This window comes from Megalobrama amblycephala, linkage group LG9 (assembly GCF_018812025.1).
Source record: "Megalobrama amblycephala isolate DHTTF-2021 linkage group LG9, ASM1881202v1, whole genome shotgun sequence".
NCBI classification, from domain to species: Eukaryota; Metazoa; Chordata; class Actinopteri; order Cypriniformes; family Xenocyprididae; genus Megalobrama; species Megalobrama amblycephala.
This window is the reverse complement of record NC_063052.1, coordinates 24,214,430-24,241,254: the sequence shown is the minus strand read 5'-3', so window position 1 is coordinate 24,241,254 and position 26,825 is coordinate 24,214,430. Positions and strand designations below refer to the sequence as shown.

The following is a 26,825-nucleotide window of genomic DNA, read 5'->3' as shown; positions in this document are numbered from 1 at the left end:
GCCATTTGTAGGCTGATTTGATCAAAAACCAACCCATAAACACTGCAGTGCTATCAAAACTTTGTTCTTTTCATTTGACCATTTCAACCAGCCCAACAAAGCCACATTAGTGCAACCAATGGACGATGTGTTTTCCAGACCAATGGCAGAAAAAGTTTAATTCATTATTGTTGAAAATCTGTCTGATGATGCAGATATAATAACCTTCATCTTAAAGAGATGGCAGTTAATAACTCAATTAGCTTCTTTATTGAGGACAAAATATGAAGAAGAACATTTTTGCATAGAGGACATGGGCGAGTGTATGTGCCTAGCACAGATGGCATATGTCTCTTCTTAGTGCGAGTCTCAACAGGACCTCTATAAATCAGAGAGAATTAACGCTCATTCTCAATACAGCACCTTTACAGATATATATAAACATATATATATACACACACATACACACCAGGGTGGCTTAAAGCCTTTTGTTTAGTGGAAAAGAAATGAGAGAAATGATGGTCAGGCAAAAATAATATAGAGATGTAAATATATAAACTATTTGTGTAAAACAGAGGTCAGTTGTAATGTGTACTTTTCTGTAACATTTTTCACAGTTTAGATTCAGTTTAAGCAAAACTGGCATGGATGAGGTATGTCGGATCCTTAAGCATTTTAGCAGCTTCTGATCAGGACCTAAATCAATTTTGGCTGGGTCGAAGTACAATGAAATGAAAACAAATGATTGTAAACAAATGCAAGGTAAATGTGTGATGTAAGCAAGCTTAGGTATTTGTGTAACAGTTTGAACCGGTCATAAAGAACTAGTTACAAATGGTTCTGCAAAGTTTCAAATGTCAACATCAGGCTACAACCTAACAGAGTAATCAGACTCTCAATGCCACACTCATTAGCTTCAACATACAACATTCCTTTCAAAACAGAGACACATGCATATCAATACATAACTGGCTTATCATAATGTCCATTTTAACCCACACAGAGTCTGGGTCACATCCACTTGAACCAGATTACACAGACCTACTGTACCCCCTCCTCTCGTAAGAACTGGAAGACGGAGGAAAAGTCTTTGTTAGAATAGCCACCAGCACACATGGCGCGGAAGATCTGGTGTGCCAAAGAACCAAGAGGAACTGGGGTCCGGGTACTGGTTGCAGCGTTCTGAGCAAAACCAAGATCCTGTGAACATAACATTGTTATTTTCGTTTGTAAAAAAAAAAAAAATTATACATATACATATACATATATTATATACACACACACTAGATGTATACACATATATATATATAGGGCCTAAAATTAATACTTGCTAAGCGCCAAATGTGAGTAAAAATCAGTGTTGGCTGGTATATGAAATGGTGTCAATCGCCAGTTGGCCGGTAACATTTTTAAAAATTGCAACAATGCAATATTGTGAGAACATGAACGTGAACAAACATGAACAACGCTCGGGACAGTTAATGGGCCAGCACTACATCATCACGAAACTGTAAGCCTTGCCAATTTAAATATTCAAGTGCAAGAAGACGCAAAAGGGAACTCAATTCGTTACTCACGGGCTATGCGGGAAGTTTAGTGTGCGTGCACACATCCAAAGCAGCATCTCAGACAGCGTGCAAATACTGAAATGAGCTCTGTCTCATGTCTTCTTGCACTTGAACGTATTCACATAAAAATTGTCAAAAAATGCCCGTCTCGGCGAGCATTCTAGTAAACATGGTCGGTTATGGCTTGAATGAACGTAAACAGTTGAGAAAGACAAAGCATGTGTACAGTATCAGTATACTGGACCCATGCACCAGGTCTTAAAGTGACAGCAGCCTAATATTTCTCCTACTGTCTGATTTAATTTCAATCAAACAAAAAAGGACAAAGAAAAAAAGAAATCTCTCACTGCTCATGACTTAAAGGTGCTAAAGAGGATGTTTTGTTTTATACATTTTTGCAATATTACTTGAAACTGTCTTTACTAACTGATAAAAGACTATTTATTAGGTGCACTGAAAGTAATAATATTAATATACATCATCTGTGCACGAGGTAGGGCCTTAAAAACATCAACACATGAGCTCATTTCAAAAACTCACTAACAGTGTTTGGTTTCTCAGTCGACAAAAAGATCCTCTTTAGCACCTTTAACTTTTGTAACTTTAATAAGGATTAATCTATGTTTAATTCATACAGTAAAGACTATCTAGTGTTATTTTACACTTGTTTTTTTTATTCAATGTCACTATCTGAAAAGTACTGTTACTTGTCTTTAATGATGTTTTAAATTTATATTAGTTAGGCTAGTAGTTTTAGCTGTGGTCTATTTATGTTTTATACTTGTATTTTTCATTCTGTTCTGAATTTTGTTAAATGTAAAGTATATGTTATGTATTGATGGAAAATTAAATACATTTCATTTTATAGTTTATATTGTTTTGTAAATTATAGTTTATATTGTTTTGTAAATGTTTTGTTTCATTTACTGGTATTTTAAAATGGGATTTATATAACTGCAACTTATCTGTGTTTTTTTTCCCCAGCAATGCAATTTGTGTATGTATATGTATATATGTATATATGTATATGTATACATATAAAAAAAAAAAAAAAAAAGCTTCCACTTACTTTAGCCATTAATGTCGTGCCAAAGCCTCCCTGGTAGTTGTTTGCAGATGGCACTCCTTCCATGACACCTGGGACAGGGTTATATGTGTCACTGGACCAACATCGCCCTGAGCTCATGTTCAGAATCTTCGCCAGCAGCTTTGGATCCAAACCCAGTCTGATCGAAAGAGAGAGAGAAAGGTCAAAGGACAGGGATCAGACAGACTACTGACCTTTAGGCTCAGGACCAGATCATCCTTAAGTGGAATGTGGGCCTGGATAATACAGTATTGATATTTAACAGGACCTGCAGTTCATCATTTTCCACTCTCTCGCTTGTTGTCCCCCACACAAATGCAGGGGTAATAAAACTCTGACACAAGCAGCTGTCTTATTAACTCACCCCCACCAATCTGTCCCCCTATAAGAGTAACCGGGGTGATTTCAGTCCTGCATTTAAAGTAGATCTGAGTGAAATGGGCCTTGCTGCTTTACAGATGATTGTGCACCTAAATAACATTGTATAATAAGGAAAGAAACAGACAGACAGCAAACACAACTATGTGTGACATTTTCTAAATAAAGCGGGGTTGTCATCATGATAAGTGTGTGGTTGCCAGGGCTTAGTATGTGGTTCCTAGGGCATTGTTAGGTGCTTGTTTACTGGCTATGTCAAAAGAGTTCCCCCTCAAGTCTCTATGATATTAAGAAAAAAGCTGGAAGATTGAGGAAAAATACATGTGCCAAGTTCTTAGATATATTCATACTCTCTTTGTATTCACGTTGTTTTATTTTTTAACTTTTAAACCATTTAAAATATAGTTTTGATCTAATCACAAATATTATACAAATATTACATACATTATAAATATTATGTTAAAGCCAACAATTAAATATCACTTAGAATATTATGAATATATTATGAAACACTTTTTTGAATATTTGAATTTTATACAAAATAAATAATATAAAACACACACACACAGTTTTTGGGGAGTCACTCAACATGAACTAACCTTGGCTTGTGACGAAAAGGTCAAATTATCTGATAATAACAGAAGTTTTCTAAGTAAGTTCTAAGTATTATTCAAATAATAATAATAATAATAATAATAAGCAGTTAATACATTTTAAAATGTTAAAAATATTTTATTTTATAAGAAATAATCAAAATATTTTGTCAAATTTTCTTCATCATGAAAGGAACAATGAGGACAGTTGTCTCACAGTGCCATTTTCGACTTTATACCCCACAAAATAATAAAAATACATTTTAACACAGTAAAACTACAATAGTACATGCAACTAACTTTTCGTGTATTTTTCAATAAAGTAATAGATAGAAAAAAGTAGTATCACAATATTGACCCAAACCTGTCAACCCGCAGACTGTTTACTGAGACAAAAAATGGGTGGCAGTTGACAAAAAGCCATTTTGAAAGAAAAGGATGATGAAGAGAAGAGGGAAAAAAGAGGGAAATCTGCGGATGATGTGTAACTGGGCAAAGAGCTGCCGTCTCTTGCTTTAACAAGAACATAAATATGACCACATCAAGAGCAACTCGACACACACGCGTGTGCGTGCACACTCACGCCGGAGCGGCAGCGGTGGTGAGACAGTAAAGTGCGCTTTTTAGCTTTCTTATGTCTATTAAACTATGATGAGTGTTTAAGGGCAGTTATACAGTAACTCCACCTGTCTCTCATTCAGGGGGCCGCGCCTTCATATACACACTCACACGCACCAAGGCTTTTATAAGTCTATGCAATAATTAAGATACAAGGACACACAGCTGTACATAAAAAGTCTATTTCTTTCCCCTTTCTATTATTCTGTCCGTCCATCCCACACTGTCTGTTTTTACAGACTGTTTTGGAAATTTTAATCTCAATAACGTGAGTGTTCTTGTGAGCTATGTTGTCATTTGACAGTTGTTTTTGGGGGTTTTAATGTCTGTAAACAGCCAACTGACTGACCTCGTATCAATCTCCTGTTCTCTCTCTCTTTCCCTTTATGTCTGTGTCTCTCAGTCTCTTGGGGACAACCGGTGACATATGTTCAACATCGTCCCCCTCCTTCCCCCAACTCACACTCATACACACACACGCTCACACACACGTACGTTCTGGGTCAGTGACTGAAAAGGTTACCGCCTCAACTGCAACCTGGCTTCTCTGCTACAACACAAATCACTCTCTCTGCACGAGAAACGAGTGTGTGTGCGTGAAGGGGAAGCGCCTTCACGGTTAAAATGCTAAACGTCACATTGTATAGCACTCATTCTGCTCCTATGGATATTATCCAAACCATTTACACATCTAATTTACATGAAAGACACTTTCAAAAGACACTTGTGAAAATTTGGCAGATGAAACGGCAGATGAGTGTGAAGTGTGTACAGGTTAATACCATGGCAGCGAGGGAAAGGAAAACAGATGTGAGAGCCTGGTTAAACAGGATGAGTAAATTACAGTTTAAGAATATGGAAAAGAGGAAATAAACTAGAGGCGTTTGATGTTTGATCACTGCATTAGAAAGGGGCCACATTTTGTTAAAGACTTATGTTTATACACTATGCTTCTTGTTCTCATTTCATCTTCATCAAACCCTGATGCTCTCAAGATTATAAACACATAGTCTTATAAGCAAACACACACAGGCCACAATTTTATTAATGTCTTTAAGAGGCAACAAACGAGTTTATTACCAAATGTCAATTATCTTTTTAAACATCTGTACACAGGCTGTGTGTGTGTGAGGGCGTTTGTGTAGTGGATGAACTTTCAAAGCCTCTCAATTCAGTGTGTATGTGGCGTCATTAAAAATAGGGCTCGTTCTCCATCGTAGCTACTGTTCTTAAAGTATAGACAGCAGCATATGCATGCATAAGTGAAGATAGATGGAGAGAGAACGAGCGAGAGGGGAGATAACGGTCATTTGGGGACACTTCTTTTCCAAACGAAACATCACGCATGACTAGAGACACCCAGCGCTCGTTGGGGAGAAAAAAAAAATTAAGTAAAAGGCCTTTTTTCTACAAAGAGGGTACAATTTGGTGTCCCATTACTCTTTTAAAGCATTAGAGGCAAATCACATGTTTTGGGGGGGATTCTGACATAATCTGATTTTAATATTAAACTAATTGCAGTAAACACTTTTCAATTATTGACCCAATTGGGTAATATTTTACAATAAGGTTCCATGTGTTAACATTAGTTAGTTGTTAACTAGATTAAGTTAACATGAACTAACAATGAAAAATACTTCTAAAGCATTTATTAATCTTAGTAATGTTAATTTCAACATTTACTAAGACATTATTGAAATCAAAAGTTGTATTTTTAAAATGTTATTTATTATTAGCTAACTTGAACTAACAATGAACAGCTGTATTTCTATTAACAAATGAAATATATATTTTTTTTTTTACGCAAATTGTAGTATTGTAATTTTAGTATTGTAAAATTAAGGTAAAAACAGAAAGAATAAAAGATACTACATGAAAGGTGAAAAAATATTAATCTTCAATAGTGAGAGATTAATTATTCCTCCTGTGCATCCCTTTGCTTTCCGGTGGAAAAACAAAATCATAATATCTCAGTCAAACATTCATCATCTTTACATTCTCTATGTGCAGTTTGCTGCATGAGAAGACAGGCTGCAGTGCAGCATGGGAGATTTATGACAGCCAGGAACCCAAGGCATCTAAATGAGTCTGCATAAGTGCATATGAGTGTGCAGATGCCTATACCCTCCTGATATCCCTAAGAAGAGGGATAACATCACTTGGTGTGTGCTAGATTTTAAGACTGCACTCAAGTGAATATGACTAGATATCTCATATACAAGTGAATCTGTTGAGTCCAACCTATTGAGCTGTATATAGCTGATATCATTTTACCCTCTTCTTACTATAATACATTTAAAAAAAAAAAAAAAAAATCATGTTCTGCACTAGTCAGTACTAATAAAAAGAAAGATATTGCCTACACATTGTTACAGAATGTATTTTAAATGCAATAAACTGAGAATAAACTCTTTAAGCTTAAAACAACATGCATGGCGATCTGTTACAACAGACAATGGTGTCTGTCATCAATGTTGTCAAACGTGGCAAACCGAATTTAAATGAAAGCAAATGAGATTTGAGAGCGGATGGCCTTAAAGAAGCCGCAGCACTAAAATTGAGCAATTCAGACAGAGGGTCAAAATAAAAAAAAGAAAATATTCCTTTTTTGCGTAAATGTGCATAAAAACGTTACTAACATTATAAGTGAACATCACGGTAAAAGGTACCTTATTTAAATAAAGGAGTCTTGGCATGACCCCTTTAAATTTCATTCTGTTTCTTATACAAAGCTATCGTGTGGCAGTTTAAAGCAGCTTACAAATAGAGCAGAGAACTACTACATATGAACTACTTTTAAAACTTTTTTCTTATTTTTTTTTTGAGCTAGACAGCACCCTCATTCTCTCTCACACACTCACACACACACACACACACACACACACACACACACACACACACACACACACACACACACACACACACACACACACACACACACAAACATCTTCACCTAATTCCGAGGTTCATGGTCTCTGCTGTACCAATCATGCCAATTGCTAACAGCATGTTGTTGCAGATTTTTGCTGCCTGAAAGAGAAAATTGCAAAACATCAGTTCAGCCACAGAAGTCATTTATTTTAAAGGCTTTGTAGTAACCTTTGGTCTTTTATTGACATTGCATTAGAAATTTGTTATGCACCAATTAACACATGGTGAGTCTAATACTATGCATCTCCACATAGTTTTTTTTATTGCATTTATTAAACTATAATTATAATATCATATCAAGATACTATGAATGCATACTGTAATGTTCAGAACTTTAAAATGATCATTTACTGAAACAAAGCTGCAACAACTTTGACATAACAAAAATCAACACAAACCATTTGCATTGTCTAACACTCCTAATGGGCAGTGTTTAGGAAAGTTACTTTTAAAAGTAATGCATTACAATATTGCATTACTCCCTAAAAAAGTAACTAATTACAATACTAAGTTAATGGAAAGAAATGTCTTAAGTTAGTTTTACGTTACTTTTTCCTCACCTGGACTGGGCTTGCTTGTTTGTTTGCTTGTTTAAATAAGCCTTAGGCTGAAGGAAATGGATATTTACAGCTGTATAGTAAATACATTGGTTAATAAACTGAGATTAAATGCATAAAAGTAAATTTGTATTATTTAACATTTAATTATTGCATTTCACTGTTTTTATTCATTTTGAGGAATAGTGAATCTGTTTTTGTACAAGTGAGATGAGTAAATGTAGTTCTAGACTAAACTCACATTTAGTCTAGAACTACAATAGCCATCATATTTACACAGCGCACACAACGCCTCTGTACCTTACTCCCGATTTCTCTCAACATGGGGACAGGAGAGGTGTCAGTCAATAAATGTGAAAACAAACTCGTGTTAATTATTTATTTAAGTAACTTTACCAGTTACTTGAAAAAGTAATCTGATTAGTGATTACGTAACTAACTTGTGTTTACTTGTAATGCATTACCCCCAACACTGCTAATGGATGTACATAAACTTGACACAGGATACAGTAGATGCTGTCATTTATTACTCACTCTCATGTCATTCCACACCTGTAAGACCTTCATTCATCTTCAGAACACAAATTAAAATATGTTTGATGAAATCCGAGAGGTATATGACTCCTCCATAGACAGCAATATCATTAACACTTTCAAGGTCCAGAAAGGTACTGAAGACATCGTTAAAACAGTCGGCGTGACTGCAGTGGTTCAAAGCAACGAGAAAAACAAAACAAAAATAACTACTTTATTCAACGATATCTCCTCTTCGGTGTCATTCCCTATACGTTGTTTACGTTCAGTGCTTCCAGGTTCTACATCAGAATGGTGACGCATTATTGGCCAGCCCCTGCATCAGCATCACACGCATGCGTTGTGCTGCTCACGTGTGCAGTTTTGGCCAATACTGAGTCGGCATTTGGATATAAACACGGAAGCCTTCACTGTGCTTACTGCGCCACCCGTGTCAGGATAAAAACATGGAAGATATTGTTGAATACAGTTGTTATTTTTGTTTTGTTTTTGCGCACAAAAAGCATTCTCGTTGCTTCATAAAATTAAGGTTGAACCACTGCGGTCACATCGACTGTTTTAACGATGTCTTTAGTACCTTTCTGGACCTTGAAAGTGTTGATTATATTGCTGTCTATGGACGAGTCATCTACCTCTCGAATATCTTAATTTGTGTTCCGAAGATGAACAAAGATCTTACGGGTGTGAAACGACATGAGGGTGAGTAATTAATGACAGGATTTTAATTTTTGCATGAACTAACCCTTTAATCTTAACTGATTGTTTCATTATCTAGTTGCAAAGGGAAGTAAAAATGGACATAAAAAATACAGAATATGATATGGATCTCTTGGGAGATAATTCATCCCATTAATAGACAACAGTAAGTATTAAAGGTAGGGTAGGCAATGTACATATATGTGACCAGTCACGGAAAGTAGGGACACAAGTCGGTTCTGGGGCATTTTGAGTTATTCTGATTCTGAAAGTTACACAGATTCTGAAAGTGTAGTCTCCAAGCTTTCCAATGATGTGTGACACATGGAAATCTGATAATATTTGGAGAAGTTGTGGCCATTTGAAGGTAGGCACTCAAGAAAGCTCTATAGGGAGAAAAACGCCTCTAAAGTTGCAGTTCTCACCTGTTCTCACCTGCTGGGAGTGACAATAGGGCTCATTTACATCTCATTTAGATAAGCCATACCCCCTGTAAAGCTGCATGGACCTCATACTATTAATAATAAAGGTTAATGTGCATTGTAAATGTCAGTAATTTATCTTTTTTGACTTTTATAAAAATTATTTAGAGGCTGAAATATGTGAATTTTTTTGTCAAAACTCTATTTGAACTTGTGCATTGTAGATAACATGTTGCAAGACACTCCTTTAAAATCTGCCCATCATTTTTAATGTTATTATTTTAATGTTTATGTAAAGAAAAAGTACATATTGATGCTAATTTTATTTGTTATTTGCTGGTTTTCCACATAAAACTTGGTGAATTGACTTTTTGAACAGGATTCTGTGATAACCATGATCATTTTGGTCACTATAATCATGAAATGAATTTTTCTCACCTGAGAAGCCTGTTAAAGAAGAATAGGCAATCCAGGAAATAACTGGACTAACAGAGGCCAGAGATCGCTAACTATGGCTATTCAAAACACTTTTCAAGACAATAAATACACGATTGAGACGATGAATGCATGTATTGCCTCAGAATTTGCGTCTGAATAGCGCTCCCTCCGTGGGCGTGGGCGCATTAGCGGATAATGAGCTGAATCACATACTTCTGACATGGCTCTCTTTTCATACAGATTACATAAACACAGAAGGTTTGTTTTCGATTTGACTTACACGTTTTAAAACTTGACATTTCAACGTTTTTTCAGACATAAGTATAATTTTTTTATGATTAGTATTCACTAAGTTACAGTTCATTTTCTGAGAACTATCAGACTGGACTTCGTTCAGAGGGAGATGAGAGATCACGCATCATGTTAGTTTTCTTTATTTTTCAAAAAGCACAACATTTTGTTTTTACTCTGAGTGTATACAAATAAAAGAAGACATTCTATAGTTTCAATTGATATATTACTTATGTCTCTATGACAAAAAATGACGGAGTATTTTAAGTCTGTTTTGCTGCAATGTGAAAAAAATCCTGCAAAATGCGCTGGCGCGTTACCCGACTCCAGAGAGGTAATGTCTTATTATGCCGCTTTCATCGTCGCTCAGATCGTCTTCAGAATCAGTGAGCGCTTGTTCATAAGCATCCGGCTTGTCGAAGAAGTACTTCAAAACATTTTCGGTGTAACGACCACGGTTCTTCATTGATTTTTGATATCAGCTAGAGCCGGCCAGAGCGCTGCATAATAAGTAGCCACGCTTCCCAGTATGGAAATACACACAGACATGACACGCCCCTACTGCGTGCTAGAATCTCCGAAAAACAAGCCGATTTCAACCTCAAAATGTACGCTTTTAAATATACCAATACTGCTATCTCAAACACGGAAAGGCTTCTTCATGATCTCAACTAACAGATTCTGCAAAAAAAACGAAAATCACCAATTTTGAAAAAAAATGCTTCTTTTTCATTTTGCTCGAGAGTTGTGCTGCCGACTTGTGTCCCTGGTTTCCGTGACGGGTCACATATCTTCTGTGGAAGTCTCAGAACCAAAAAATGTTTGTCCAATCATCGCAATCATTTCGGTTTGACACTATCAACGCCGAAATGAATCTACAGCAGTCAGGTGGTAGCCTATAAGTCAGAGCTCTAACTTGTTTATATTCACTATTATTGTAAAGTTTTGTGACGCTTTGCAAACTCTGCTTTGGCTGCTACCCAACCTTTAATGCCGTTTGGCAGAAAACAAACTGTCTTTGGCAGTTCAGAAGATAGCAAGAAAATGTTTTTTTTTTTTTTTTTTTTTTTTTTTTGCTGTTGTTGTTTTTTTGACATGTACCATGGTTATACCATGGTAATCTTTCAAGTACAGTTGATGTCACCCTCACTGTACTACATTATCTGATCTACATTAATTGATTACAGGCTAAAGGGCATTGATGTTTGCGTATATTTACCTGTCCACTTCCCACTTGGCCACAGTACACTACTTTTGCTCCCATACAGGTGAGAAGCTCCTGGGCAGCATTATATTCCTCCTCGACTCCGCCCACCATGAAGGTGAGTTTAGCCAGACTAGCTGCACCAACACCTGGACAGAACACGGTCATGCTTTTGAAAATCATTACAAAATGAATGCTCACAATGAAATGGTACCATTATAATGATGACTCCACGATGGTTTTGTCAAGGTACTAAAATAAAAAAAAATAAACAATAAAATAATAAATAAATAAATACCCTATTCATATAAAATGGTATTTACATGGTACTCTAAAGTACTTCTAAGAAAATCATGGCACACATCAACATGCTACAAAAATAGAAAAACAAAAACAACAACAACAAAAGAAGTCCAAAGATTTTTTTTAATGATGTAATCATCATTTACTTTGTACACTTATTATATAACTTGGGAGCATTAAAAAATAAATAAATAAATAAATAAATAAATAAATAAATATCAAAATCAAATGTAACCTGCTAATTTAACTTAAGCAGGTCAGGATTCAGTCAACATTGTGTGTGTGTGTGTGTGTGTGTGTGTGTGTGTGTGTGTGTTTTGGGGCAGAGGAGGGTATTAATAAGCTGTCTGGCACCAGCGGGACAACATTTGAGTGTTTGCCTTTAAAAGCCGATTGTCCAAATCATCCTTCACAACTCTCTGAGGACAAGGACCCATTGTCCTCCTCCCCACAAACACATACACTTGCGTATGACAGCTGTGCCTAAAGCGACACTCCTCCCCCTAAGTGAACACGCCCCCTGGGGTATGAGTGACAGCTCTAAGGGGTAATTAACTTTACACTTTATCATGTTCAATTAAGCGCCACGCCTTAAGAAGACCAAGCGTGGCCAATCACGTTAAAGCGTGCCATGTTCTACATGGGAGGGGTGCTTTTAATGCTGCTGACATAGATATATGTGTCCAGGGATTTGCCCGATTAGAATGCAATTAAAGCAATAAAATTGGCCTTTTTTTTAACACTACAACCTCATCTGCTGCACTAAAATCCCTAAATACCCACATAAATACACACACAAAATAATCCAATTCATTCTAATTTATATCAAACACTGGATACAACGTGATCTGGGAAAAAAGCATGCAGTGCTTTGAGATGAGTGGTCTGGTTGTGTGTGTGTCAACACTAATGAATAGGCTGTTTATACTGAGAAGCTAATAATGTTGAAGTTAATTATTAAAGACCAAGAGAAAAGAGCTGATGCCAGATATATAGAGTGAAATGGAGATAAAGAAAGAGAGTGAGAGAGAAAGGAAAAGAGAGACTTTATGACTTGCCCTGTATTGATTTTTGCCGTACTTATCCGTCATCAATAATTCTCTCATTAGCTCAGCGTGTCTGTCATTTCCCTTATGCTACATAGCATCTCAAAGAGTAAATGTGTGGGCACTTGTGTACTTTGTTAAAATCTATAAACAAGCATTAATATGCAGTTTTACCTTTAAACATTTGCACATTATTGAAATTAAACTGGTTTATCATATAAAATAAAGACATTACATTAGCATATTTACAATGCTAATGATAATACATGAAAAGTCAATGCGAAAACAATATGCAAATGCAGACAGAGTACAAAAATACAAACATCACACTAAAGGAGAAACGTATTGTAGTTTATTACGTGGCTCTTTGAAATACTTGATTCTGATTGGTCAACTGCAGCATTTTGCTGTCAATTATTTTTGTATAATTTCCTCTAAACTATGTAATTGAAACTATGCATTTGTCTCAGACAATGTTAGTTTCATATTGAGACATTAAGCAACATAGTACAATGTCAATAAAAATCTATATTTATTTTGATGACATTTTTATTGCATTTGTGTATTTATCCAGCCATTTAAAAAGAGGGAGCTGAATTAGCTTTGAAAAATGAAGCATAATTAGCTTTACATTGCAAAATAAACTGTTGAAAATAAATGCTTAAAATGGTCAAATGTGTCAAACTGACTGACTTGGTATTTCTTATTAGTAGCAGTTAGCCAAAATACTCAAACAAGTATTAAGTCAAATCTACATTAGACTTTAAAAGACTAAGTCTACAACAGCAAATAAATAATGAAAAAAAAAAACACACACACAAAAAAAAAAAAACCACATGAACGCGAACACTGACGGAGACTTACGCAGTTGTTTGTGGTGTTAGGTACCACAAACTCTCTTTTCAGCATCTTAAATGTTCAAAAAAGGCCACTTAATGCTTTAAGTACTTTTTAAATCACCAAAACATTTCATTAGTGGCACAGTTACATTAAACTACATTTGTGGATATGAGCCTCTTTTCCCAGGCAGAGCGAGACGTTGAACTACCTCAATGAAACTGTAGATCTCAGAGCCTTTATTGTGTGCAAATAAAAACCCCATGCAACCTCTTGTCATCTTTCAACAAACTGCTGAAAGTAATAAAGACTCTAAATTACGAAATCATTTCTTTTTCCAGCCCACCCCACCAGACATACATAAACAAACACACTTGTCCTTTTTTTCCGATCTATCAGCTAGCCTCCTGAGCTGATCAATAACTTTTTCTTTTTGACTGTAAAAAGACCAGCATTGATCGCAAACAGACAATAGGGATTCGAAAGTGATTGTCTCACTAAACGACTGCGCTGGCAGGGCATTAAAGAGATCTCAAGAGAACATTCTAGGAACCGTTCTTATTGTGTTTCCAATACCAGAAACACTGCTGTAAAAACATTAGGCAAACCTCGATAAAATAGACGCTATATCAGAGGATGTCAATGATTCATTCAGTTTTACGATCAAAGCTATATTTGTCCATATTGGATAATCAGGCCTATAAATGCAAACAGTCCTCATGCCACTTAAACTCCTCAAACTGTGGAGTTTTGATAAGCCAGTTTAAATTTTCCAATTTAGTAAAAAATTGATAAGTAAAAAGTATTTTACTCTCCCTCATGTTGTTCTAAAATTATATGACTTTCTTGTGTGGAACACAAAAGAAGATATTTTGAAGAATGTTTCAGCTGTTTTTGTCCATATAATGAAAGCCAATGAGGTCCTGACACAATGGGTTTGGGAAAAATAATAAAAATTGGGATTGTGATTAAAAATCCACTAAAAACTTCAGGTTTGCTGTGCTTGTTTGTAAGGCTGCACAATTCGGCCCAAAATGTTGTCATTATATATCTCAGTATCATTTTGTGATTATATATTACAATATAATAATTATATTGAATATATTATATATCATCACTCACCCTCATGTCGTTCTAAACCCGTAAGACTTTCATTTATCTTCAGAACACAAATGAAGATATTTTTAATGAAATCTGATAGATATCTGTCCCTCCATTGACAATCTACGCAACAACCACTTTGATGCTTCAAAAAGTTAATAAAGATCGTAAAACTAATCCATATGAATTGAGAGGTTTAGTCCAAATTTTCTGAAGAGACACGATCGCTTTCTATGATGAACAGATTGAATTTAGGCTTTTATTAACATATAAACATTGATCAGCGAACATAAACAGAAGCTCAACCATACTGGCTTTACAGGCAAGAACAAGCCTTATTGGTTCTTGTGGAAGCTCAAAAATGCTGTGTAAAACATGAGAATGAACCTCATTGGTTCTTTGATATCAAGCAAACATGCTTGAGCTTCCATATACCATAACTGAATAAAAGCGTAAATTCAATCCGTTCATCATATAAAGTGATTGTGTCTCTTCAGAAAATTTGTACTGTAAACCGCTCAATTTATATGGATTACTTTTACAACTTCTTTATGAACTTTTTGAAGCGTCAAAGTGGTAATTGCGTAGACTGTCAGTGAAGGGTCAGATATCTCTCAGATTTTATTAAAAATATCTTTATTTGTGTTCTGAAGATGAACGAAAATCTTACGGGTTTGGAACAACATGAGGTTGAGTAAATGATGACAGAATTTTTGGGTGAACTAACCATTTAATACAATGCAGCAGCTATTTGCACTAATTGCAAATATCGATAGATGCTATTTACACAGTGAAAATAGCATATTTTCTTAGCGATAGAAGCCATTTACATTAAGTGAAAATAGCATTTTCTTAGCGACAGATGCTATTTACACTTAGTGACAATAGCAGCATATTCTTAGTGATATGCTATTTACACTAGGTGAAAATAGCGATACATTCTGTTTACACCATGTAAAAGTGTCAGTTCTTTGCAATAAGAGTAAAAAGTAATTAGACGTTATCTATACTTTATATTGGCAGATACTACTTGCACCTCAGTATTTTTGTACATGAACAGGATGCAATAATATCATAGAGTATAAATGATTATATTTTTTAAAATTATTAAAGCTGCAGTAGGTAACTTTTGTAAAAATGTATTTTTTACATATTTGTTAAACCTGTCATTATGTCCTGACAGTAGAATATGAGACAGATAATCTGTGAAAAAAAATCAAGCTCCTCTGGCTCCTCCCAGTGGTCCTATTGCCATTTGCAGGAATACACCGCTCCCAGTAAGAAACAACCAATCAGAGCCAGGAGGAGTGTCTTAGCAGTGTCAATCAAGCTCGCGTGCGCGCTGATCTCACCCCTCTCATGCACAGCGCCAGCGCATACAGGCGTTCAAATTCAAGATTACCGGTGTGCTGCAGCTTTGCTTATGCCGGACAAACAATCCAAACTGCCAATTCCTCGAGTGGCACCTGCTCATAAAATAAAGACGGGTAAACGGAAAAAGACAGATGACGATGATAAAAAAGCCAAAAAGAAAGAATAAAACGAGGGTAAATATCGGAGCGGCTTTTCCGAGGTGGAGGGAGCTACGTGTCCTGAAAGGATTAAAAACCGATGCAGAGTCAGCCACATTTCTGCTTGACAAGTAAGTATCCCTGCTTGATTTGTTTAATTTTTTAAGAACTACACAACTAAGATAACAAAACAGGCCTGCCCGTCCCCTGCCTGATGCTTCCTCTTCTCCCCGCCCGTTGACTCCTCGAAGGCGCTGTGGGTGTGAATTCCTCGTCGGAGCCCATTGACTGACTCGGTGTCAAAACTCTAGCCGCATAACATACAGATAAAATGTCACGTGCTGTGCAAAGCAACTACTGAAACCTACTAATTCACTGGCTTGTCATGTTGCTGAAATAATGTACTAGCAAACCTTATTTAGCATTACATATCGATAGAATAATTACTTGCATACTGTAACGTTAGTTACCGTTATATTATCATACTAACTATTTATTACTTATAGAAATAGTGCAACGTCATATAGTTACATTACATGTATTGCAAAATACGTAATGTTTTGAGGACCAAGTTTGTAGTCAAAGTATGGGCAGGCCAGAGTCAATGTAAATCATATTGATGATGTTTCGTCTGTACTAGTGAATATGCCATAACTGTTTATCCGCCTTACTAACCTGCGCGTTCACGGCAGGCTCCATTGTGATGGGGGAGGAGCTGTGGAGGGAGGGCTGTAGCGCAGCATAGAGCAAGGGGGAGTGACCTGTGAGTTGTGCTTGTTCAAATTTTCAGGATAAGTCAAGGTTTTCTAAAAACTCCCTACAGCAGATTTAAATGGATGCTGCCTTATTGGGAGAATAAAAACCCTGCCTACACCTTCCCCTAACCATATTCAATAAACACTTAATATTATTAGACAGACACTCGTTTGCAGTTTATTTCCACTTTTAGAACATTATTTCATTTTTATCGAAAATAAATGCTAGCTCGGAAAAAGGCGGATTTGAACCTGCTTCGATCGTGTTAAAAGCCAGGTCTGCGAGCCATACTCTCTACTGCTGCACCACTGAAGACGTTCCATGCGTCTTTTTTAAAACTTGAGTGGTCCAACCAGACACTGGTGGGCGGAGCTAGTGTAAATAGCGTTTGCCAACAAGGGACGCTATTTGCACTTAGAGTAAACAGATACTCCGTTAAAACAAAGTCCCTTTCAAGGAAAGTACTGTTCACTAAGTGGCCTTATTTGAAACACCTCCAGGTAGCTATTTCAGCCATCCAAGACTGATCTATTTAAATGGGGAAATCTTGAAATCTCAAAAACTGCTTGCCAAACTCACATTTAAGCAACATATATCAAATCAGAAACAAAGTCTAACACAAACTATCCCATAAATGTTGTTTCTTTTGCTCAAAGCGTTAAAAAAGCTTATTTTACAGGCTGAACAAGTCAATGCGCATGTTTAGTCCACAGTGCACGTCACAGGACACTGTCTGTTTCTACAGCATCTGGAGCTTCTAACGGCAGTTGGAGTGATGCGATGACTTTACCAATTGGTGATTAGTTTATTTCGAATGCAGGACTTCTGCCAAATCGCTTGCTGCACATGGAACACTAACGTAAAGAGATATATACTATATATCAATCAAATCTTAACATCCTAATTTTTTTTTTTGGGTGGCAAAATATTATTGCCTAGCTCTGTATATAAAGTTCAATATTTAAGTATGTTCAATTTTTCACCATACATACAGTTACTCACAGGATGATACATACCGCATTGAATATCTCAACAGCTTGCTCACTTTTTAATATTACTGTCCAGCTCTAATCTGCTGAACATGACTATAAGGCATGAAGTTAAGATATTATAAACATTAACATCCTGAATTTCTGTACAAATAAAATTGACTTGACTTGATTTTCTGTTGTGTTTCACAGAAGAAAGAAAGAAAGTCATACACGCAAGAAACTTTTTTGCATTTTTTGGTTTTTGATGCAGTGGGAACACTACTAGCGTAACAGGAACAAACATATTTACTAGCTTCATGTGGCTAAACCTTATAATTACAACCAAGAGGAGATATTTTCTCAGACAAATTAAAGCACCAAGAAAACTTAATACACTTCTTTTGTATATAAAAAACACACACAAGAACTTCACATGGATTAATAGTTTCTATGCCAGCAGCCCTTATGTGGCGTACTGACAGGATCACAGAGGCAAAAGAGTTTACAAGCCACCACACAAAAACGTAAACGTTCACACGGTCACAAGAGAGTCTTGCACATACAGAGTTAGCTATTGGATTATCTTTATCATTCAGATAAGCAGGACTTTAATCACCGTCATCGTCACCCACATCCTCTGCACGCGACCGCTTGGTCCCTTAGAGTGTGGACAACAAGTGAAGAATGATCTGGAATCAATGCTCTCCCAGGCCAGGACCTATCAGTGTATCGGCTAAGGATGCTGATTAGCGGCCCTTCACACATGCTCCTCTAATAGTACCATCATCAGCATTTTAAAAATATCTATAATTGAGGACTTAAAAGCTGCTTAATAACACTCATCTTTTACACACACACACACACACACTTCTGTGATCCATAGTGACTGTTTAAAGTGGGAGAGGGGGGTTTTGAATGACAGTTCCTCGACAGGGGGCATAAGTGCATACCAGATGACACCAGAAAATGACAGACAGCTTTTAATTCACTTCTTCATGTAGCTATCAAAATATACAGACATTAAAAGACTTAAAGTTTTAAAATCACTTGATATTGTATTATCTGACCATTCTTTCTGGCTCAATCAGACTCAACAATATAACACAAACACACACAGAGCTATAAAAGTCCCGGTTAGACAGCTGCTATGGGTCTGTTTCCATCTGGAGTTCAGGACAGACAACGACCACCCCCTTCACATACGTCTCACAGTCCCTGGCCTTCCCAGCGAGGATCTTGTTATGCTAATTCCTCTGTCACTCACCTATCTATCAGCCAGTCTCTTCCTCCCCCTTCTGCTCTGGCCAACAGAGGGCAGAGATATTAATGAGTGCACTCACGGTGCACAAAAACGGCACGGGGAAAGCTGATCTACATTAGGACATATCTGGGGTCCCACCTCAGCAGTGATCTTGGTTCTGGTCAATCTAAAAATCAGATTTTTTTTTATTGTGAAGGGGCATCTGCTGTCCCATCAGGATAGCGAAGCTACCGTTATGAGTGAGTAATATTAATACTATCAGCTAACAGCATAACCGACTCCATTAACACCGAATGCTATGAAACATGAAAACTCTTATCGGATTCACACATATTTAAAAATAGAAATAAAAAAGAAGATGTGCTACATATGCTGCAACACATGCATAAATAATATACTTGTATAATAATGGTTCTAAGATTCAATTATAACTTTTTTTTAAAAAATAATTTAGTATATATATATATATATATAAAAAACATTATCTTTCAAGAAAAAGCATTGACAATTCTGGAAATTATTTTTAAAAATATTTTTAAAAAATCTATTTTTTAGTAGTTTGCCAGTTCATTACATAACAATTAATTCAAAAATCAATTACATTTTTGGCAGTCCCTATTATTATTATTATTGTTATAATTATAATAATAATAATAAAATTAATAATAAGTTCAAATATTATATAAATTTTATATATATATATATATATATATATATATATATATATATATATATATATATATATATATATATATATTCTTTTTCCTCTTTTTTCTTTTCACTTATTATTAATATTATAATTCTTTTAACTTATTATAACAATAATAAAAATAATAGGGACTTTATGTCACTAAATATCATCATCAGTTTGTCTGAATAACAGCTTTATTATTTAGAATTTTTAACATAACATCTTTTATTATTTGTAATTTTTATTTATTTACTCATTTTACTACATATGAAAATTTTAGAAAACTGATGAAAATGATGAAAACAGTTAACAGTAAAAACTGGTCTGACTAAAGTACTGATTTAATAAAAAAAACATATGTAAATAGTCTTTTCAAGTCTGTTTGGTCACATGAGGCACTTGACACACATAAACAACACATAAACTTGTAATGCATTTTGAAAGGACCATCTGAAAGCCCGAGATTGTCATTTTCTCCTTTATTAGCCCTGATCTACATATGGGCCTGATGGGTGAAGGCTGTTCCATCGAGACAGCTCATGCATGCAGGCTGTTAGATCAGTGATAATAAATGAGAGGAGAGAAGAAAAGAAGATCATTTCACACGTTCAGTAAAGGCCTAAATTTGAGACAAGGAAAACAAAGGGGAGTTTAACTGTTAAACGAGAATATGGCACCATTAGTGACCACATTAGACAAATATACATTATGAGTTACGTACGTTAGTAAATTATGCCACACTGACTTGAGGTTAAGACACCGTGGGAGCAATGCACAAACACTGCCCTACAAAATGCAAAATAAACAGATTTAACCCAGTCCGACCACACACAAAACTGTGATACAAATGCTCTCTCGCACAGAGAGTCGAAGTTTTCCCACGTGAGCTTCATAGTGAGAGTGAGCAACAGTGTGGCCGCAATCTCAGCAAAAACCGAGGAATGTGGGTAATTACTGTTAACTAGCCAAGCACTTGTTAGACACGGCAATGGCCACACACCCCACGTTTCACGTGTGACGTTAGCCGGGGGTTTGTTGTGGGTCCAATTCTGCAACAGCAGACAGTGAGGTTTGTGCCTTTGAGTTTATGACAAATCTACGCAAAAGAGGACAAAGAGAGAGAAAAAGAAAAAGAGACAGAGTTCGTTCGTCATTTTATGGGTGTATTATTTGAGAAACATAGTCTGATGTGCCAAACCTTAGTGACGCACAGAGAGAGGAACACAAAACCAACAGTATAAAATTATATCAAAAGAAAATCAGCTTTAAAAAATACAACATGATCTCACACACGCATGCAAATTCTACTTTCCACAACAGAGACCTTATGTGAGAGGACAGGCGATGGGAGATTGCTGTGAACGGGCACAATGGCGTCATGATGGCTGGAGTGCCACCTTCTGGACACTCTGTTTATAAGTACTAGTGCAGCTGTGTTTTCTAATGTGGTCTGATAAATATTCCCCATAGACCTGATAAAAGTGTGGAGGTTGATCGGGCCATAAAAAACTATTTGTTGTCCCGCACTACTGATACGTATTCATTCTCACTTAAAGTTCAGGTCATAATCTATTGTTTATGTGTACTATGTTTAGATTTATTGAATACTGAGTGCTTCATACTATTTTTAGTGTTGTATTTTTGATCTGATAGCACTTTTAATGTGCTCTATAAAATGCTTTTGACAAGACTTTGGCTTTTTTGCCAAATGAACGGGCAAAAAAAAGAGACAGTTCATTTGTATGAATTTCTGTGGGACACAAAAAGAGGATGTACAGACTAACTTTTTTGAGCTTTCTTGAATTTATTCACTTATTATATTGAAAAGAGTGACTAGGATATTCTTTAAAAAATAACGACAAAAAGCTGAGTAAATATTGACAAAATTTTTCTCTTTGGGTGAATTGTTTTGCATCATGATGATTGTTTTATTTTGCAAAAAAAAAAAAAAGTCTCTGACCCCTTCATTTGGCTTCCATCCAAAAGGAAAGAAGGATATAGTCTGAGGAAAATGGCAAATCATCAGCGCTAAGATGTTAGGGAAGGATTAGATCACAGTCTAGTAGTCCAAGGGCCTGGACACATACACCCATTCACTTTTTTATAGCCTAGTCCACACACAGGCTCTTTAAAATCTTGTCTGCACTACAGACGCCAATCAGTAAACATACATCCAGCAAACCTTTAATGCCTGAGGAGTTTCCCCACTCACACAAGTTGTGCATCTTAAACATGTGCTTGTCCAGGGCAGTTTCTCAGCTCTTTATGGCCTTTTATCTACATGAAAGGACCTGGCACTGGGAGAGCCAACATTACGGCTCCATCAAAGTGAAATCTACTGACAGCGCTGTCCTCCATAACGGCTCAGGCCATTAAAGGCCCTGTCACAGAGCCTTCCCAGAGAATCTGCATAATATAACGGGAGTGTGCTTGTGTTTCTGGAAAACTGTAGGTTTCTTCAATTAACTCCACAGAAATTGATTTAGCTACACTGACACTAAAGGCTGGCTCGCACTAAAAGATTTTTAAAAACTTATCAGATTTTCAAATGTAAGAGTCCACAAATAAAAAATAAAAAAAAGATTTAACAGTTTTGCTTCTAGTGTGTGTGGAGTGCCATGATGTGACAGCACACCACACGCTAACAGATTCCATTCACAATCAACCAGAGTCCCGACTGTCTCGCAAAATCTCTTGTGGTCAAACTTGACTTTAGAGTAAACACACATGGCAAGACGAAATGACAATAAAATTGTTTGGACTGCTTTTTAAAGAAAAATCGTGGAAAAAAGTTTGGATGAAGTCGTGGAGACTTCCGTCTTCCGTCAACTCACTTTCTGATTGGATATAGTTTTGTTCCACTTACAAAGTGCGTGCGCATTTGTCCTCGCGCTAAGTGACTAAAATGACCTTATAAATGACCTTATAAATTTATTTATTTATTTCTTTTAAATTACAATTCAACTGCAGTTCAACTTCAGTGTTGCTAACTGATCTGAGAGTAGAGCATTATCCATAGAAACAAGCATCTACAGGTACAGGAAATCAAAATGAGTAACAAAAATATCCAAAATGACACCATTGAACAGACAAACCTAGACACATTCAGCAGATCTGTGAACCTACTGACTACAATAAATCCGAAGAACACAGTTCAATCATTAAACAACACGTAACACTGTAATCGCATCTCCACAGTGAGCACTTCCAAGAAATCTAAACAATGTGATCTTGTCAAACAAAATCAAAGAAAATATTACGTTGATGGTAATAAGTGGTTGTTTTTAGGTTGGTCATACCTCCTGACACCGGAGCATCCATGAACACTGCACCCATCTTCTCAGCAGCAACAGCCATCTCCTTTGACACTTCTGGGTCAATGGTGCTGGAGTCAATGAGCAGGGTGCCTTTTTTTACTTTCCTGAAGAGGACAAAATCAAGAAAAAGAAGGCTAAATATCATTGGAAAGACAAGAAGTTTAGGAATATTTAAGCAGTGTTGTGCAATCCAATTTAGACATTTTACCATGGCCTATATTTTTGGGTGGATGGATGGATGGATGGATGGATGGATGGATGGATGGATGGATGGATGTTTTTAGGAACCCAGAAATCAGAAACTAATCTATTAACTGAACAATTTAACTTGTTCTGATCATTAATCGTGCCATAAAAGTTGTCAAAAAGTCTAAACAAATGGTTGTTTGTCCTATGGTAGGGATTCCCTAACTTTTTGGTCATCTGAACCGCTCTTACCAAAAATAGTTACTTGAAATACCCCCGAGATTTTATGTTTATATTTCAATAATTTAATAAAACATTCACATATTCACGGTTCTCTAGTGCTGGTTAATGGTAACATGACAAAAAATTATTTTTTCCTAGTAAGGGTTTTATTTTTATTATGATTTAAATAATTATAAGTCGATTATCAACTCACAAACCCCATGCAGATTCTTCACCAGTTCTTCGCCCAGTCTTTTTGTATCAAACCCATGTGTGTTTAACCACAAGTGGTGCCCAATATACCAGTCAGGCTGATTTATCAGATGATATTTGGCTATTTTGATATTTTTCACTGGCCAGTAACTGTGTCTGAGAGGGCATTCCAACTAATGTCAGAGCTAAACATTTACTTGTCAATATATAATAAACAAATATTTTGAATAAATATTGTGCAAAATGAACTCATCTCATTTGCTTTCAGTAAGATTTTTAATGTTTTTTTAATTTTTATGCTCATCAAGGCTGCATTTATTTGATCAAACATATGGTAAAAACAGTAATATTATGAAATGTTATTACAATTTAAAATAACTGTTTTTACATTAACAGTATAAAATGTAATTTTTTCCTGTGATTTCAGCATCATTACTTTAGTCTTCTGCATCACATGATCCTTCAGAAATCATTCTAATATGCTGATTTGCTGCTAAAGAAACATTTCTTATTATTATCAATGTTGAAAACAGTTGTGCTGCTTAATATTTACATGGAATGATACTTGCAATACATTTTTAGGGTTCTTTGATGAAAAGAATTAAGGTTCAAAAGAATAGCATTTATTTCAAATAGAAATGTTTTAACATTATAAATGTCAGCATGCTTGCTATATAAAAGTAAATATATAAAAAAACTGTATAGACCCCAAACTTTTGAACGGTACCAGCATTATATTAGCTATCAGCCATTAAAAAATGCAAATATTAACTACTACTTTAAACATCTATAAACGATTACTCCAATACTGTAACATATAATGTTACTTTAGTACTGTATTTTGCATGCCTCCGCTCCAAGCACATATTCTCCATTGAGACCAGACAGACCAGATTTTCCCAGATTTAAAGTAAATTTAAAAGAATTAGCTACTAAATTAAGCCTAGACTTGTACTAATCATACCGTCAGTGGAAACTCGTTATTCTTGGACTAATCTTAAACATTATAAATGATCCAGACAAGTACTGTGCAGATTCCTATATACAACTAAAATTAATTTTGGTAATGTAGGAATTCAGCACTTTCTTCAATCTGTTAAAAGTAAGTAAGTATGGATTTAAGAGAAAACACTACTGACAGTTTATTCTGAGAAGACATACTTAAGGATGCCATTGGGACCTGTGTAAACCTCAATGACATTGGGGCTGGATGGTAGCATGGTGATGATGCGGTCAGCTTTATCAGCCACTTCAGCGGGGGAATCCAGGATCTGAGAGGAAAATCAGGACAATTATTTCTATAGGCTCATACACTGTTCTGTACAGTCCAGACATAAAGCAAACAATGGGATAATGGTGATTTATTTCTTTTGAGTGCATTGTGTGAGAAACAGACACTTATACCTGCGCTCCTGAATCCTGAAGCTCTTTGCAAGACTCTGGGAAGACATCAGTAGCAATGACAGGATATCCATGCTTCAGTAAGTTTCTAGCCATAGGTGTTCCCATGTTACCCAGTCCAATAAAACCCACTGGGGTCTTGGAGGCCATTGACCTACAGGACACTGAAAAGCCACAAACAGACAGAAATCTAAAAAAAATATCTTTTCTACTTAAACTGAAAGCTATAATAGTCAAAGATTGCACCAACAAAGACAAAAGAAGATGTTTTTAACATAGGTCTATAAATCAGTAATTACGTGAGAGCAATCCTCTAAAAATCAATGTAACCTCATGTCAGTATATCAATCAAATTCATGGAATATCACATTGAGCACCATTAAAGAAGTCTTTGCAAGATATGCAATTCATTTAACCATCAATATCAATATATTTTAAAGACCTTCAAAACCTTACAGATCCAGATGTTTGGAGGAAAACTAAAAAAAAAAACATATTTATTATGTATAAACTGACTAAATGAGGTGACAAAAAAAGCTTAAGTCCATTATCTGAATTTAGTGGGTGACAAGTGTCTTTAATTTCATAAGACAATTTATAACACTTAATTCTTAAGCTACGTTGCACAACTTACATTTCTGAAGCTTAAAAAGCAAACATTGACTTGCTTATTTGTGTACAATGTCTGTTCATATATTTTGACATAAATGTCCAAATATATTTAAAATATGTTCACATATTTTGCAGACTGACAAACAAATCATATGCAAAATGTAAATTTCCAAACCGCTCCTTGCAATAACATTAGCGGTGCTTTAATCACTTTGGACTGTCAATTAAAAATTAATGCAGAAAGAACATACCGAATGAGAGCTCCACATGTTTATTGCTTCTTTTATAAAAATTCCGACACCCTCTAAACAAAGCGGCCATGCTTATTTCTCTTGACCTCAGTACCTCATTGACAGTGAACGAGTCAGGAACTCAGGGGGCGGTCTCTATGATTGACAGCACTATTCCTCCAATCACTGATAAGGATTTGTTAGCGAGATATCAGGCAGCTTCTCCCCGAGTTCCTGCTGTGATTTCTTTGAATTCTTTGATACTTCTTATAAGATTAAGAATGGCTAGACGTTTAGTGAACTTTTGATCGTGTTGTCCTTGCACTTAAAGGAGAACAATCATATTTAGCACATTTCCAAATCTAAGAGTGACAGATGGTGCTAATCTCGATACTGCCTATTACAAATACATGAATATTTGATTTGACAAATTGTACAATAAATAAATAAAACAAAATTAAATATCCTTAAATATTCAGGGCTCCCTTTAAAAACCTGTACATTTCTTTAGTAATGTTTTATGCTCAACTCTAAAATATATCAACACTAGAAAATGTTGTTTGTGAGGTTAATATTTATAAATGATTTAATATATTTTATCCAGTAATCAAGAAAGTCATGAAAATTCATTTTTCATAAGATGTGGAAAGGTTATTTAAATGCAGGAGTCCCAATATTAGTGTTCCATTTTCCTGTGGATTTTGATTCCATTATCATTAGTTAGGCATTATTTCAGTGCCTTAGATTCGTGCTTTGATCAATACTTGCTTATCACCCTCACTTTTGATATATGCCTACACAGATATTCTTTATATATACTAAACAACTACTTTGATATATGTACACAGCCGAACTGCTTGTCTAGGAAGTT

At 35.7% G+C, this 26,825-nt stretch overlaps 1 protein-coding gene across 1 annotated transcript; it reads right to left on the bottom strand.

Annotated features, from left to right (window-relative positions):
- Nucleotides 1–226: 226 nt before the first annotated feature.
- hibadha (3-hydroxyisobutyrate dehydrogenase a) lies at nt 227–26,133 on the bottom strand. The gene is made up of 8 exons (XM_048202257.1): nt 25,976–26,133; nt 25,116–25,276; nt 24,873–24,982; nt 23,073–23,194; nt 11,312–11,445; nt 7,177–7,253; nt 2,617–2,773; nt 227–1,179 (listed from the first exon to the last, which is right to left on the bottom strand). The coding sequence occupies exons 1-8, from the start codon at nt 26,043–26,045 to the stop codon at nt 1,021–1,023; spliced, it is 990 nt and encodes a 329-aa protein (XP_048058214.1). The 5' UTR covers nt 26,046–26,133; the 3' UTR covers nt 227–1,020.
- Nucleotides 26,134–26,825: the final 692 nt, after the last annotated feature.